The sequence below is a fragment of the Sander vitreus genome, chromosome 21 (genome assembly GCF_031162955.1).
Source record: "Sander vitreus isolate 19-12246 chromosome 21, sanVit1, whole genome shotgun sequence".
NCBI classification, from domain to species: Eukaryota; Metazoa; Chordata; class Actinopteri; order Perciformes; family Percidae; genus Sander; species Sander vitreus.
Genome location: NC_135875.1, coordinates 3,865,355 through 3,882,637, shown reverse-complemented (window position 1 = coordinate 3,882,637; position 17,283 = coordinate 3,865,355). Strand labels below are relative to the sequence as shown.

The following is a 17,283-nucleotide window of genomic DNA, read 5'->3' as shown; positions in this document are numbered from 1 at the left end:
GTGCTTTATCTTTTGGCTTCTTGCTGCACATGATGATTTAGTCTGAGCTAGTCCCGCATTGCCAGACCTTCCTCCACAGCACCGCAGAAGGAGGGTCTGGCTAGTTCACACAGCATTCTGGGATGGGAAAAAATTAGCCAATTTCATTCGCCATTACTTCAATTCTGTAAATCTGATCATTTCACCAGTAACCATAATAACATGTAATATAAAATGTATAGATATACACAATCATACTATTTCACATTGTAATATTTTTATTTATATTATTTCTTCTGCATGTGTGTGTGCTGCTGTGCGTCCCTGTGTGTGTAACAAGCATAGTGTGCACACGCTGTGCACGAGCCTAGGAGCATTTTACTAATGCTCTGTTAAAATAACAATGAAATGCTGCGTTATTGACTTTAGACCAGGTTTTTGTTGGTCAATGGCGCGATCACTTCCCTGCAAGACAGGGCCCTAGGTCTTGAACACTAGGGGCCCTATCATGCACCCGGCGTAGTGCAAACCCCGACGCAAGTATCTTTGCTAGTTTCAGACCGACGCAGTTGTCAATTTCCCGTCCAGCGCCCGCGTCGTTTAAATAGCAAATGCACCTGCGCCCATCTCTGCACCTATGGGCGTGCTGGTCTTACAGGGAGGTGTGTTATATCGACAGGTAATATGTGTGCAGCCAGATAAGCTTTGGTTTCTTTGCTTTTGCTTTTCTTTCAGCTGTAGTGAGTTAGTGGCAATCTGAAGGGTGAGGAAGTGAGTTTTGTTTTATTTGTTTGTTACATGATATGAAGCCACCATCTTTCCTTTGTTCCTCGCCTCACTTGACCCCTTTATTGTTAGTTATTTTGTGTCCTACTGTTGAGCAGAGAGCTTGTAACTCTGTAATATCGACTTTCTCGCTACGCTAAACAGTAAAATGGAGAGTGCTTGCTTGACTACATCGGCAGTTCGTCACTTCCCTTATTCCTGGACACCTGCAGGGTTTGTAACATAAATATACACTATCTGAGCAAACTCATATCTACCCCTTACACTTTATTATTGTTACATTACCACCATATATATGTAGATTTCTCTGCACTTAACTGCTATTTGCACTTCTGTTGAGATGCTAAACTGTGGCGTTGTTTCAGTACTCAGTGCAATGCCAATAAAATCGACTCTAATATTAAAGGAATATAATTATTGATGAATTGATGTTTAAGCATCATTTTAAAGTTGCAGCATGTAGGTGGGGCTAATTTTAACTACTCCATATACCACTGGGTAACTTAGGCTACATCTACACTACTACGTTTTGGTTTAAAAACAAATAACTTTTGCTGCTTTTCCGCCTCATGTCCACACTACTGCAGCGTTTCCGAGACCCTAAAACGGAGACATCTGGAAAATCCGGGGTTGCTTTGTAGTCTAGACGGACACAAAACGGAGACCTTTGGAAATGATGACGCATGTCAGTCTTATCAGTTAGGTAGCTTACAGACCTTTCAGTAACAGTTCCACCTCGTCGTCGCTCCAACATAATAAATCCCTGCTCTTACTGTTCACCGTTGTTGTTCTTTCTCCAAAGTATTTTCTGTATTTTCAACTTATACATCCATGATTTACAACCGCAGAGTAACGTCAGACTATATTCTTCCTGTTTACACCAGCATGCACATGTCCAGTGTGTGTGAATGGTCATGTGATGTGTGTGGTCAGACGTGTTAATATGGACGGAGATTAGTTCTGCTAATGGAGCTAAAACTCCTGTGTGGACGGAGATCGTTTTTTTGTCTCAACACGCCACTTAAAAAATGAAAATGTAGTAGTGTAGATGTGGACTTAATCTGTGAAATAACATTTTTTATTTTGAATCAATAGTCTGAATCAACATAATAACTAAAGCTTTAAAAGGTGCACTATGAGTTCCTGTGTGGTTTCAGCGCAATTTCATTTTTGTCTCAAATGGTAGGCATCTCTCCTTGATCCGCTAGCTGCCTGCCCCCTGAACACACCGTGAAAAAGCCCGGTCTCGGGAGACAACACAGGGGTCGTAAACGTCAAACAAACACTAGAGGCACAGGCTGTGCACCAAAATACAACAAACCACGTTCCAGCCAATCACCGACAAGATGGTTGGGTGAGGGGGTGGGGGTCAGTGACAGTTATGGTGCTTTTCCATTACATGGTACCTGCTCGACTCGACTCTACTTACGAAAAAAAGTACCTGGTACCTGCTAACAGGTACTTTGTTTGGTATTTACTTGGAACGTCAACAGGGGAAGTCATGCAGAAACTCATAGTGCACCTTTAAAATAAATGCAGTGTAGTAAAAATGACAATATTTTCCCTCTGAAATGTAGCGGAGTAGAAGCACAAGTACCTCCAAATTGTACACAACTTGAGTAAATGTATTTTCCACCACTGGGCCAAGGACAGCATTTTAGAAGCGCTGCCAGGAGGGAGTTACTGTAGTGCAGACGAGAGATGACTAAATCTTGTACAAGGAGCCGGCCAGAGTCCCCAGACAATCTCCAAAATCTGTAGGATCATTCAACATAAGCCAGGCTGGAGGGCTGAGTGTCTGAGACCCGCAGACTGTTAGCAGAGCAAGGAGGAGTCACATCAACACATCTCTGCTCTGCTCTTAATGCTGACAGAGAGTCCTGCAGCTATTATATTGCAGTAATTTAAAGTTTAGCGGCTGAATGTGCAGCTGGATGCAGATGAGAGTGACAGCCACAGGCGTCTGAGTCACTATGTGAGGGTGGGACTTTTTGAAATTATTAGTTTAGACCCCCCACTTTTAACATGTTTTTGTCGAAAACAAAACAAGAAGATAGGGCTGCTCAATTTATGGAAAAAAACATTTCATTTCTATAATCATGATTATGTTGGTCAATATTAAAGTCATGATTATTTAACATCCCATTTTAATTTGTTTTCTTTCATTAAGAACACAAGACAAAATAAGAGTTTACTTGCAAAACGTAATGTGCAAAATAATAGTTTTTCTTGATTACATTGTTTTTGTGATCGTAAGAAGCCGAAATCCTAATTAAAATGGATTAAAATTGCACTGATCTTTTCACTCTGCCTTTTTTCCAGAGCTCTGTGTCAGTGCTTCATTATCAAAACCATTCTGCATGCTTATTAAAAGATTGCCCAAATCAAAGAAACTCCAAACCAAATTTTCAATGCGACCTTTCACCACGTGCGTGCGTGCATCCCACCGTGGTTTTAGAGACAGAGAGGAGAAGATGGTGGAAGGATCAATGTTTCTGTGAGATATTAATAACTAGGGGTGTATCGATACTGCAATATATTGTTGTCATTTTTTTTAGATGTTTTTTTTGGGCATTTCCCCCTTTAATCACCATGACAGCATGAAAGGGGAGAGAGTGGGGCAAGACATGCAGGAACTCTGCCACAGGATTCGAACCCTGGGCCTCTGCGTCGAGGAATAAAACCTTTTTTATATGGGTGCGTGCTCTACCATCTGAGCTACCCAGGCGCCCATTTTGTTGTCCTTCTTTGTGCAATACGAAAATCAATACGCTGGCGCCAAATATCAATATTTTAATGAATAAAATAAGGCGCTCTGAATAGATTTCACTGCTCCCAGCGTTACTTCATTGCTCTTAGAGCTGGAAGTCAACACATGAACGAGGAAAACTTAAACATAACTTAACCAGCCGAAGAGGAAGAGGTTTTCAACGGGATTGTGGACGACAGTTAGAGGACAATAACAGATGCCCCAGCCACGTTTAAGTCCAAGGTCTGGACCCATAGTTGCTCTACAGTTCTGTGATTTTAATTTACAGACTGAACAACTTGTGCTGCAGAATTGGGTTGTTTTCTAACAGTTTGGACTTGCAGTGAATAAAGAGAGAAAACCTGCACTTAACCTTTTCACGGCATTTCATATTCATAGTTCGACCGATATCGTGATGTATCATTATAGGATTGTCTAGCAATATATTAAATATCGCAGAAATGCTGTATCATGATATTATTGGTATTGTGAGCCATGTATCGTGTATCGTATCATGACGTACCCTGTGATTCCCACCCCAATAATAACTCAGGCTACTCGGAACTCTGCTTTGTCACTTTCTGACCCGCCCCGAGCCCATGAGATTTTCCATTAAGCTGGCCCCCGCAGCAGTGCTATTTATATGAGTGTAAAAATGTGTGTGTGAACAAAGTCACCGGGATAACGTCAGCCTCGGATCCTGGTGATTCTTAGGAGCAGTAGAAATGGAGAATGCAGAGAGGCACTCTGACTACAGTTGTCCTCTCCTTTTCACTAAACATTCATCTTGAAATACGTTAGCTGGTAAGGGACATACAGGACATACTGCTCCGCCTTTCGTGTTTTCGCTGTCACATGATAAACTCACAGGTGCTGCTAATGCTGCTAACGGGTATCGTAGCTTCCCGGCCCCGGAAAGTTTGAGGAAGGAAACATGGAAACAAATTTAAGGAACAGGAGTCTTCTTCTTCACCCAGAAAAAGAAAAAGGATATTGAAAAGAGCAAGAGACCGGCTTTTTGAAGCGTGAAGGCTACCGTAGCTGTAATACGTACTTTGAACTGCGTGGTGCGAGAGAGTTGATTGATATATGATCTCAACTCTAGATGGGAGAAATTCCTACACATTGGACCTTTAAAGAAATTCATTTAGCAGAATTTGCAATTTCATGCAAGGATAAAGAGATCCTCAAGTTTAGATAAACAATGAGTGGTTAATATTAAAAAAGCCTCTGATTTAGTCATTCAATCAATTTCTGTACTTTTAGCTTTTTAATATCTCTAAATATGTGATATGGAACCAACTACTTCCTCTGGGTGACATTACAAAATGTACCCATCTTTTTCAAGCAAGACAAAAGTATTAAACCACCTGTTAAAAGGCACCAGAATACAGGAAATGACATCTACTCTGTTAAAACATTCATTAAAGTGGGCTGGAATGATCCGGAACGGCGTTCTGGCACCTTTGATTAATAAATAAATCAATCCGATTGGCAGTTTCATACATCAGTGTTTCCTGTTTGTTTAAAATAACGCCAAATATCCATTCCAGTGTTTCCCCTATTCACCGCCGTGAGTCCATGAACAAGGCAACTGTCTGTGGTGAGTTCACATGTCTGTAATAAAAGGAGGACAGTGACTCGCATTGCCAGACCTTCCTCCACAGCGCTGCGGAAGAGGGTCTGGCTAGTCCACACAGCATTCTGGGACGGGAGAAATACCTGCTCTGGTTTATTGGCATTTCTTTAAACCAATCACAATCGTCTTGGGCGGCGCTACTGCCGGACAGAGCCATGGTGCCTCTGCTAAATAGGCTCGGGAACGAACTTGTTTTGGTGGAACGTGTACGTTCAAAAGTTGTTTTAGTCGTGCAACAGAAAACTCTGATTGGACAGATAGTCTAGCTAGCTGTCTGGATTTACCCTGCAGAGATCTGAGGAGCAGTTAACCATAGTCCTCACAAATCCACCGGAGTTTAGAATTATAACACAAAGAAAGAGGAAGGTGATGGACATCAGGGCCAAAATGAGTGACATCCGGCTGAATTTCCGGCGGCACCAGAGCGATCTCGGAAATGAAACAATGTCGATGTAGACTAACATGTCTGTAATAAAAGCAGGACAGTTGCGTACTATCTGGTAAAGTCAGTTAAACAGGTGAAGCTCACGTTGTCGGTAGCCTACCGGTTACAAACAGGCTCGGTAGTGAACGACATGGCATGCATGCAGTTATCACACCAGTCATAATTTAGTTTGAATGAAAATTCAATGTCTGGCTGTTTTAGAAGAAGGAAAGAACGATATTTAAAGGTGAACTAGCTTTAAAAATAGAAACTTTAAAGTGCTCATATTATGCTCATTTTCAGGTTCATAATTGTATTTTGAGGTTATATCAGAATAGGTTTACATGGTTTAATTTTCAAAAACCACCATATTTTTGTTGTACTGCACATTGCTGCAGCTCCTCTTTTCACCCTGTGTGTTGAGCTCTCTGTTTTAGCTACAGAGTGAGACATCTCACTTCTGTTCCATCTTTGTTGGGAGTCGCACATGTGCAGTAGCTAGGTAAGGACTACTAGCCAGTCAGAAGCAGAGTATGAGGGCGTGCCCTGACAGTACCTAGGTAAGGACTACTAGCCAGTCAGAAGCAGAGTATGAGGGCGTGCCCTGACAGTACATAGGTAAGGACTACTAGCCAGTCAGAAGCAGAGTATGAGGGCGTGCCCTGACAGTACCTAGGTAAGGACTACTAGCCAGTCAGAAGCAGAGTATGAGGACGTGCCATGCTAGCAGCTAGGCGAGCATTATAACGTGTATTACAAAGTGACCACGTTTGTCTCTGAAGTAAAGGCTGGACTACAATAGAGCTGTTTGGAGCAGTTTGTGAACAGTGTTTTCTGTTGGAGATGGTAAGTCCCTTTGGGGTGGACTTTGGGCTTTTTCACTTTGTAAACCGATTACATGCACAAAAAAAAGATGTATAACACAATAAAGGAAAGGGAAATAGCCGAAAAGCATATTATGAGCACTTTAAAGTAGTAAGAAACTTTAAACTTAAAATGTCCCCCCTCTGGATCTTAGGATTCCCCCACCTGCCAGATCTCACTTTAACCCCTGTGTGGGATGACCCCTAGACCACCCGTTTAGATTATTAAGATTGTCCCACCCACATTTTCATTTGCTTCCTACGCCCATGGTGACAACACACAGATCCACCTGATGAAATAATGAAATGAAGGAATGGAAAACATCCCCTCAGGGTATGGAAATAACCCAATGTCAGAGATAAATCATAGTAGGTACAAACAGGACTGGACATATTCTTGGATTCCATTCTTGTTTTCCAAAAGGATTCCCATATTTCTTACTGTACAACGTGCCAGGCAGCAGAAATTTAAACGTTACGCTCGACAGGTAAAGGGTTAGAACTTGTCATTTATCATTTCTAACATGAAGAATGTGTTGCGGTTTTCGACATTTCATGCCTGGCAGGCATTCAAAAGACATAATAAAGACTAATTGTATCAGCGATTGATGTAAAATGCTGCTACTGCAGGAGAAAAAACACAGACTCTTACCACTAAGACAAGAATCATGGGACCTTGGTAGATGTAGTCCGTATAAACACCAGCTCGCTTCCCAAACCAGCACCTGAAATCAAAACAGAAATCATGCTTACTTCTTACAGGAAGTACTTATAGTGTCACTCATCCTTCTCTCTGAGTTCAGCAATTTGTGCTCAGATGTTTAGACACGTTTTTCAGTCAATCATTTTCTCAAAATATATATTATAAAAACATTCGTGATAATTCTGGCCAGAGGTGAGAAATTCTTAAAAATATAGTACACATTTAAAACATTTAAACTCAAACCAAACCAAAATTTAGATACCAAACTGTACCAATGTACAGTGGGTACAGAAAGTATTCAGACCCCTTTACATTTTTCACTCTTTGTTTCATTGCAGCCATTTGCTAAAATCAAAAAAGTTCATTTTATTTCTCATTAATGTACACTCAGCACCCCATCTTGACAGAAAAAAACAGAAATGTAGAAATTTTTGCAAATTTATTAAAAAAGAAAAACTGAAATATCACATGGTCATAAGTATTCAGACCCTTTGCTGTGACACTCATATTTAACTCACATGCTGTCCATTTCTTCTGATCCTCCTTGAGATGGTTCTACTCCTTCATTGGAGTCCTGCTGTGTTTAATTAAACTGATTGCACTTGATTAGGAAAGACACACACCTGTCTATATAAGACCTTACAGCTCACAGTTCATGTCAGAGCAAATGAGAATCATGAGGTCGAAGGAACTGCCCAAGGAGCTCAGAGACAGAATTGTGGCAAGGCACAGATCTGGCCAAAGTTACAAAAGAATTCCTGCAGCACTCAAGGTTCCTAAGAGCACAGTGGCCTCCATAATCCTTAAATGGAAGAAGTTTGGGACGACCAGAACTCTTCTTAGACCTGGCCGTCCAGCCAAACTGAGCAATCGTGGGAGAAGAGCCTTGGTGAGAGAGGTAAAGAAGAACCCAATGATCACTGTGGCTGAGCTCCAGAGATGCAGTAGGGAGATGGGAGAAAGTTCCACAAAGTCAACTATCACTGCAGCCCTCCACCAGTCGGGGCTTTATGGCAGAGTGGCCCGACGGAAGCCTCTCCTCAGTGCAAGACATATGAAAGCCCACATAGAGTTTGCCAGAAAACCCATGAAGGACTCCCAGACTATGAGAAATAAGATTCTGTGGTCTGATGAGACCAAGATTGAACTTTTTGGCGTTAATTCTAAGCGGTATGTGTGGAGAAAACCAGGCACTGCTCATCACCTGCCCAATACAATCCCAACAGTGAAACATGGTGGTGGCAGCATCATGCTATGGGGGTGTTTTTCAGCTGCAGGGACAGGACGACTGGTTGCAACTGAAGGAAAGATGAATGTGGCCAAGTACAGAGATATCCTGGAAGAAAACCTCATCCAGAGTGCTCAGGACCTCAGACTGGGCCGAAGGTTCACCTTCCAACAAGACAATGACCCTAAGCACATGGCTAAAATAACAAAGGAGTGGCTTCGGAACAACTCTGTGACCATTCTTGACTGGCCCAGCCAGAGCCCTGACCTAAACCCAATTGAGCATCTCTGGAGAGACCTGAAAATGGCTGTTCACCATTCAACCTGACAGAACTGGAGAGGCTCTGCAAGGAAGAATGGCAGAGGATCCCCAAATCCAGGTGTGAAAACCTTGTTGCATCATTCCCAAGAAGACTCATGGCTGTACTAGCTCAAAAGGGTGCTTCTACTCAACACTGAGCAAAGGGTCTGAATACTTATGACATGTGATATTTCAGTTTTTCTTTTTTAATAAATTTGCAAAAATTTCTACATTTCTGTTTTTTTCTGTCAAGATGGGGTGCTGAGTGTACATTAATGAGAAATAAAATGAACTTTTTTGATTTTAGCAAATAGCTGCAATGAAACAGTGTGAAAAATGTAAAGGGGTCTGAATACTTACATACCCACTGTATTTCCCTTTATAATTGAGTCCTAAAAAGCAAATTTTCTCAAAACGAAAACATCTATAATGAGGCTATTTCAAATAAAAATGATTCTGGAAATTAGTGTCTCGAAACGAGAAGGTATTATAAGGCAGGTTTCTGCACCGGGAAGCAAGAAAAAAAGGAAGCTTATTTTAGATAATACTCGCTGACATATTAAATAAGATATAAATATAACCGTTGAAATATCTTCCTGTACTGGTTGATTTATTCACTTGGAATTAATTATCTGATAAGGCTGGTGGTGTTCTGTATTATTCATTTTGTCAACAAATTCTACAAAAAGACCAAAATACACGTCTAAACACTTTCTGACGTCTTTGGTTCCTACTGAACAAAACTGGTCACAAATTATAGTTTCATTTATAAAAAGGCTCAGTAATTTCCTAAAACAGCTACTCACTGTAGTTTTTAGCATTTAACGTTACTAAAACACGGCTATATAGTGTATTTGTTGGGGAATATTTTCAGTGGCGGATTAATCCATTTTAGGTGCTCTAATGACATATGTGGCAGCCGGTGTGTGTAAGACTGGGTCATAATAAACTACAGTGGGGCACCTGGATAGCTCAGTTGGTAGAGCAGGTGCCCATATATAGAAGTTTACTCCTCAATGCAGCAGACCCCGGTTCAACTCTGTCCTGCAGCCCTTTGCTGCATGTCATCCCCCCCCTCGCATGTCTTCAGCTGTCCTCTCAAAAATATAGGCCTAAAAAGCCCCAAAAATAATCTTAAAAAAAGAAAGAAAATGAACTACAGTGTGTGTGTTCGTGGTAATGAAGGAACAAGTCTATATCTACAATGTTCCACTTCAGGATTTCTCCGGTGTGACCGGAAATTCCGGCGTATATCACCTTCCTCTTTCTTTGTGTCGTAATTCTAAACTCCGTTTGATTTATGAGGACTATGGTTAACTGCTCCTTAGATCTCTGCAGGGCAAGTTTTTCTCCCATCCGGGAATGCTGTGTGGACTAGCCAGACCCTCATCCTCAGCGCTGTGGAGGAAGGTCTGGCAATGCGAGACTAACGACAATGGAGCTCTATGGCACAGAGGAAGAAGATAAATCAGGCTGTGATACACACACACACAATGTTTGAATTAGATTTGTTAAAATATATAAAGACAAAAAAGAAAAAACTAGAATAAAAGCCTCACAGTTGTATGCCTCTGCCAACCAGTCAAGTTGCAGTTCAAATCCATGTCTGTCCAGACTCATATAATAAAAGTAGTGAAGACTTTGAAGAAATGTAATGAAAGGCAGGGGTGTGGCCGTAATTTCAGAAGTGGTGGGGACAGACTGTTTGGGTGGATGATTTTTAATGAAAACGATCCTCTCCCATTTGTCTCTCCAAATCACGGATTCCAAGTAGCCTACATTTATGATTGGTGGAAACACAGACATTTCCATAAACCGTTCCATACAGTTTTACTGCCACATCTTGCCCAATGGGAGACCTGCTAACATTTGAACTGGCCACACTATAGTATAGGTATAGTCCGCGGTACTAAGGTCATCAATATGCAAAAACACAAGACATTTTTTTCACATTTGAATACATTTGGCTGTAATAGCCCAGATTTGGGGGCCTCTAGCACATTCTAATGCCACTAGTCCATCATAAACACTGATCCTAATTATTGCATATTTGAATGAGTTTTCCGCCCTATATTCTTTTGTATATATTTTTATTATATATTATTGACTATATTTGAGTCTATCAATCAACTGATGCAACCTGAGTAACGTACACACTTATGGTGTGCGTTCAAATCACCTCAGACCTGTTGTAAGTGCGGGGGACGGGGACGGAGGGCCCCACACTTACACGGAGGGCACTACGCCCTTGATGAAAGGAATTACCGGTAAGTGTATTTTTTTTGCAAAACGTGCATGCTTCACACATCTTCAATCCAGAAGCACAGAAGATCTAAACAGTCAGCACAGCTTCAAGATTAGTGTCTCCAATTCAGTCTCCAACCAAAGGTCTCCCCTTCTGTTCCTGACGTTGTCCTCCTGAAGTTATGACGTTGCATAATAATGGGCGGAAAAAAGGTTTTTGCTAAAAGTTATGTTGTCATAGTGAAGTTGACCTTTGACCTTTTGGATAAAAAAGGTGTCATCATTTTATCCTGTTAGACATTTGGGTGACATTTCGTCATAATTAGAGTAGGAACTCTTGATCACACAAATCAGTTCATCTTTGAGTCTAAGTGGACATTTGTGCCAAATTTGAAGAAATTCCCTCAAGGCATTCCTGAGATATCGCGTTAACGAGAATAGGATGAACATACGGATGGATAAACTGCAAACATAATGCCTCTGCAACGGATGTCCCCATTTAGAGGCAATGGGCAATGCCATCCCTATCATTTAATGATGCTTATGCTTTAAGGACTTACATTAGATGTTTTTCAGTGCACATTAATTAAATGCTGAATCCATTTTCACCTGCCTACTAGAAACCACTTAATATCAATCAAGCACTAAGCACTCCCTATCCAAGTGCCAATGGCCACAGGGGTAATATTTAATTAAGAATATTGTACAATGCAAATGTGATTACAGCAGGTTATTAATAGACATTCATTTCCTCAATGTAATACATTTTGACTTTGTCCTTGTCCCTTAAGTACTAGGTTCAGTTTTTCTAAATATCCAAGAGCAGTCACAACAAAGGACTTACTTCTCATTGTCATAGTACAGCTTCCCAATCGCCCATGCCACAATTATAGGGAATGGAATACCTGAGAGAGGGAAAAAAGGAAAAAAAACATAAATGAAAGATTCTTCTTTCATCTTTCTCTGTTATTCAGATTACAATATATCACTCCAGGGATTTCACGCTGCAATATGAAATCCCAGTCTTTTTTTTTTTTCACCAGCGCCTGCCAAGCTCTGTCAAAACCTATTGTTGCTTGTGTGCCGTGATCCACAGACGCAAGCCAAGACATGTCACCATCAGAACGCTTCTTTGTGAATGAATGAAAAGCTGGACTCTGGTAGATGATAATGCAGAGTGATCGTCTGATTTACTGACTTACAGGAGTACAATAGAGCAGACTAAGCCATTATTTGACCATCAAGACATTGCCAGCCGTCACGTCACACATATAGGTCTCATGCCTGTGGAAGCTTTCCACTTCATTAGCAATATACTGTCATCAGTGCAATGTTAGACCTCAGGAAAACCGACTCACTCAAGCCGCAGATTACTTGAAAAATGTAATTTGTCTTGTTGTTGTTGTCTCTTGTCCATAACCCTCTCTGTTTTAATAATGTGTCGGCTCCTGAAGCCTGAGTTAAAGCGAAGCGAAGCAAATAAAATTTGATCTTATTTATGTTTTCACGGCTGACCTGAAATGTGCTGCCATCTCCCCTTTCACACGTAGGCTTCACGCTGCCCGGGGGGAAATGTAATCCACATGGCACAATACACCTAATCTCAGCCGCACATAGTTTAGTTTGATGGTGTGAAACGAGGTGTTAGTAAACTCCACACCAATACGTTTCCCAGCTGTCATGCCAAAATCTGGTATCTCCATCAAGTCAAATGCTCCCATTGTTGGGTAAATTTGTGTCAGTTTGTTCTATCGAAGCAAAGTTTACCCAAGGAGGTAAAGGGTAACTTAACTTCAACCTGGACCCTATGTTCCTATGTTTTTGTGTCTAAGGGACTGATGGGAACAACAATCATTGACATTGTTCCAGTATTAAGCGAGATCGCTGCAGTCGGCAGTCAGCAAATCAAGCTATAATATAAGTTCATTTGGCAATTGTCCAGCTTCTATTTACGTTCACAAAAGTGCTTGTTTTGCCAATGACAGGCCCAGATTAATATTCTAAGTGTCTGACAACATTATGGAAAGGATTTCTAAGAAGGTCGACCTTTCTGTTAAAGTGTAAGATCCTTTTTATAAAACATAAAAACATCCGCAAAATTGCGTGCGCTAACGTCACCAGACTCCATGTAAATAAACAGTAACCTTAGCATCGTAAAACACACTTCATTCAAAGTCGACAGAAATAAAATAAAACGATGAAAAGCCGTTTTGGGTCGTCTTTCCACTTTTCCAACCATCACAACTCTAGTTTTGGTTGAAATAAACACATATTTACCGATTTACATGTGAAAATATGTTTGCTCTATACACGCTAAAAGTTTATTTTTTAAATGGAGTCTGGTGGGTTTAGCGCTAGCGACCTCAGCGCTGTTTCAGGTTAAACAGAAAAGACTTGAAGAGGTTTTAATAAGGCCTATATATAAAGAGATCCTTTCCATAATGTTTACAGACACTTAAAATAATAATCTTTCAGTAGCACAAACAGGACTTTTACTGGACGAAACTGACGATGCACATTTGCCCACATTGCAGCCCGGTCTGTGGCTGCCGGTTACAGCGTTCTCGTTTAATACTGGACCAATTTCAAATATTGTTGTTCCTATCAGGTCACTTACCCAAAAAACATAGCAAAATAGGGGATCAAGGTCTACGAAATTCCCCTTCAAGCTAATAGTTCAACATTTTAGGAAATACAATTAGTTGCTTTCTTGCAGATTGTTTAATGTAAAATTTTAAACCATTTTCATGTATGTGCACCAAGAATTGAGCTAGAGCCTGGAGACAGTTAGCTTAGCTTAGAATAAAGACTGGAAGCAAGTGGAAACAAGCTAGTCTGGCATATAGCTCCCCCATAAAAACAAAATGATGTCCCTTTTACATTTCTGTTTGTGTACGGATTAAACAAACAAGATATAACATGATAATTATTGAGCTTTAGAGGTGTTGGTAGGTGCACTTTTTTACTTTTGAGAGAGCAAAGTTAGCCATTTCCCCCCTGTATTCAGTCCTAATGCTAAGCTAAGCCACATTTTCCAGGCTCAGGTCCACGCTTAACGCATGAGACAGAGTGATATCAGTCTTCTTATTTAACTCTCAGCAAGATATAAGCATATAAGTGCATTTTGCATAATGTCAAGCTATTCTTTCAAAAAGGATAACACCCCGACTTCACAACATCCCCTCAAGGATTGCATACAGATGTGGTGATGCTAATTGTGTAGCAGTAAGTGTACGTACACCAGCCGATGCAGATGAACATCCACTTGCGTAGCTTGTCGGTGGAGTAGGTGAGGACGATGGCGGTGTGCAGGTAGCAGCCCTCGCCAAACATCCAGAAGAAGTTGGTGGAGTGGAAATAGTTGAAGGAGGCGGTTACGAGACGGCACCAAACCTGCAAAATGATTTCTTCCGTTAAACATTTTACAGTTTCTTAAACAAAAAAAAACAATATTTCATCTTACTGCCAAACATAAAAATGTTCTTTAAGTTACATTATCATCGTTTTCAGTAAGGAATTTATTCCCAGGGTTTTTCCTGGCTCAGAATGGCCCATGGGGGGGGGGGCACATATGAAGCGGGGATCTTGGTGTCCTCCCCCAGGAAGTTTTGAGAGTCAAAGACTTCATTTCCTGCATTCTGATACATTTTTAAGCACAAATAGATGGTGATAACGTCTTTCTTTATGTCAAGAAAACTACAAAATTCTGTAACATTTTTCCACGGAGCACATTTTGCTCCTGAATTGAAATAGTTGCGGTTTCTCGCTGTGCCGCTGGTCCACAGACCAGCAGGGTCACCGGGAGAGTCCGTTACAGTCCGACTCTGCAAACGGAGATCCCATTAGCGCTTCACAGCGGAGCGTTCAGATCTAGTCAAATCTGTGTCAGCTGCATGTGTAGGCGATATAGCAGCTGTGGATAAAAGGAGGCTGGCTGCTAAAAATCAGACGTTTTGGCAATCGTGCTTTTCCTTTGGCGCTGGCTAAAACCTCTTTGCGGGGGCGCCAAAACTTTCTCTATGCAGGAATAACTCTGATTTCATTTTGTTGGGTTGTCAAAGGAAGCTCCGTTTGAGATTTAAGAGTTTTACTGTAAGGCTAGAAACTCTTTTTCATGACTCACATATTTGCCAAATCTTTGTTATACCAGTTTTATTTCCCAGCAACATAAGGGGGATAACTTAAAAGGAACTGAACACCTTTGATAGATTTTGGATCCGTCCAATAGAGTTAACAGACTTGGAGAATCCAGGACGAGGAGTATTCAAACTCTTCTGGTGGCTCACAGCGACCCAACGCCTCACTGAATAAACATTATGGCACTTTCTTCTGCTTTAATTTGACACCTTATTATCTGAAGCTCATGAATGCAGCAGCCATCTCTTGAAACTCAGTTACTGGAGACACCAACAAGGAGGAATTCTTCAAACTCATTACAGAGATAAACTACTTCAAATTCAAATACATTTTTTTGGAAATAGGAACAGTTGTTTTATTAAAAGATGAGTTTAGATCATTTTTAGCCAGTTAACAAAGACAGAGGTATTTATTAGAGCTGCCTGACATGAGTAAAATATGCCATAACGTTGTTGAATATCGTGATAACCATATCACTTGCGATAAATAACATAATGGCTGCAAGGATTCTTTTTGTCGTTCATTAATCTGTTAATTAATTAATTTCTCTATTAATGGATTAGTTGTTTGGTCTCTAAAATGTCAGAAAATGGTGAAAAATGTAGATCAGGGTTTCCCAAAGCCCAAGATGATGTCCTCAAATGCCTCGTTTTGTCCACAACTCAAAGATATTCAGTTTACTGTCACAGAGGAGAGAAGAAACTAGAAAACATTCACATTTAAGAAGCTGGAATCAAAGTTTTACCTTTTTTCATAATAAAATGACTCCGACTAATTGATTATCAAAGTTAGCAATTAGTTACCTCTACTAAACATAAAGTGTACTCAGTTCTGCCTTTGCTGATAAAACACAAAATTTTTTGTAAATTTAAAAAATGAATACACAGACAATACTTCAATTGGATTCATTATTGTTGATTTTTGGGATTCATGGGACAAAAAGAAAGAAAATATAGAAATGTACCCATCCTTTAAAGCTTTAGTGCGTAACTTTTTGATATTAATGAACGTCCGTTACATTCAAGCCAGTGATAAATGAGTTGCTACAAAGCTAATTAAGACTATCAGCTCCACACAACTCTCTCTGGATTTCTCAGTATGGCTATGTTCAGAAGATCCCGGGACATGTATGCATGTATTGAAAAGACCCCGCAAAAACATCGAAAAAATTGTCTGAAAACTCGAAAAAAGAGACCAAAACGTCAAAGGCGACAAATGTTCAAAAAAGTGCCAAAAACTTAGAAAAATACAAAAAAAGGCCACAAAAACTTGTCCCAAAACACCTTGTAAAAGGCGACAAACATTTTGAAAATGTCTTCCAAAAAAGGCGACAAAAATTTTGAAAAAAACAAAACAAAAATGACTAAAAAAAGCCGCAAAACCTTTAAAAGGGAAAAAAAAACTTAGAAAAAGGCACAGTTTCGATTATTGGGTGGGTTTTTGATATTAATGAACGTCCGTTACATTCAAGCTGTTGCCAAATGAGTTGCTACAAAGCTAATTAAGACTATCAGCTCCTCACAACTCTCTCTGGATTTCTCAGTATGACTATGTTCAGAAGATTGTGGCGTCCGGTGACTTTCGCGCGCAGAAACTAGAGTGAAGATAATTACCTCTTCTGAAGAGTCCATCATGTTTTTTTAATCCTCCGTGTCCTCCTTGGCTACTAGCAACTGCGTGAAGGAAAGGGGGGGGGGGGGCGCAGTCACGGAAGGCTTGTATCATGTGGACGCGCCGACAGTTTTGTTGTCATTACTTAGAATTCCTCATGGGGACGGCAGAAACTACGCACTATAGCTTTACCTTAAAGTGCTCATATTATGCTTTTTGGCTTTTCCCCTTTCCTTTATTATTATAAAACAGAGACCTGAACACAGGGTGAAAAGAGGAGCTGCAGCAATGTGCAGTACAACAAAAATATGGTGTTTTTTGAAAAGTAAACCATGTAAATCTATTCAGGTACAACCTCTAAATACAATTATGAACTTGAAAATGAGCATAATATGAGCACTTTAAAACAAAGGTGCGTCTTGGTTTGAAGCGATACGTACCCCGTTGCTTTCGTGCACCTCGGGACTCATGGTCATCTGGACGATAAACCAGGTGGCGTTCCTCAGGATAAAGGCGGTGATCAGGTTCCAGTGGATGATGTTTCTCAGGCAGCGGATGCTCCTGTTCGACCAACAGAGGAGAATAAATAAACTCTATAATCTCAGATATTTATGCTTCGT

General features: G+C 40.6%; 1 protein-coding gene across 1 annotated transcript in view; it reads right to left on the bottom strand.

Moving 5' to 3' along the window:
- The window catches only part of LOC144536216 (corticotropin-releasing factor receptor 1-like), an 89,446-nt gene that overhangs the window by 12,343 nt on the left and 59,820 nt on the right, over positions 1-17,283 (bottom strand). The window contains exons 7-10 of the mRNA XM_078279237.1: positions 17,104-17,224; positions 14,155-14,308; positions 11,760-11,820; positions 7,093-7,165 (exon numbers count right to left, since the gene is read on the bottom strand). Coding sequence (XP_078135363.1) covers positions 7,093-7,165; positions 11,760-11,820; positions 14,155-14,308; positions 17,104-17,224 — 409 coding nt within the window. The remainder of the gene's footprint in view (positions 1-7,092; positions 7,166-11,759; positions 11,821-14,154; positions 14,309-17,103; positions 17,225-17,283) is intronic.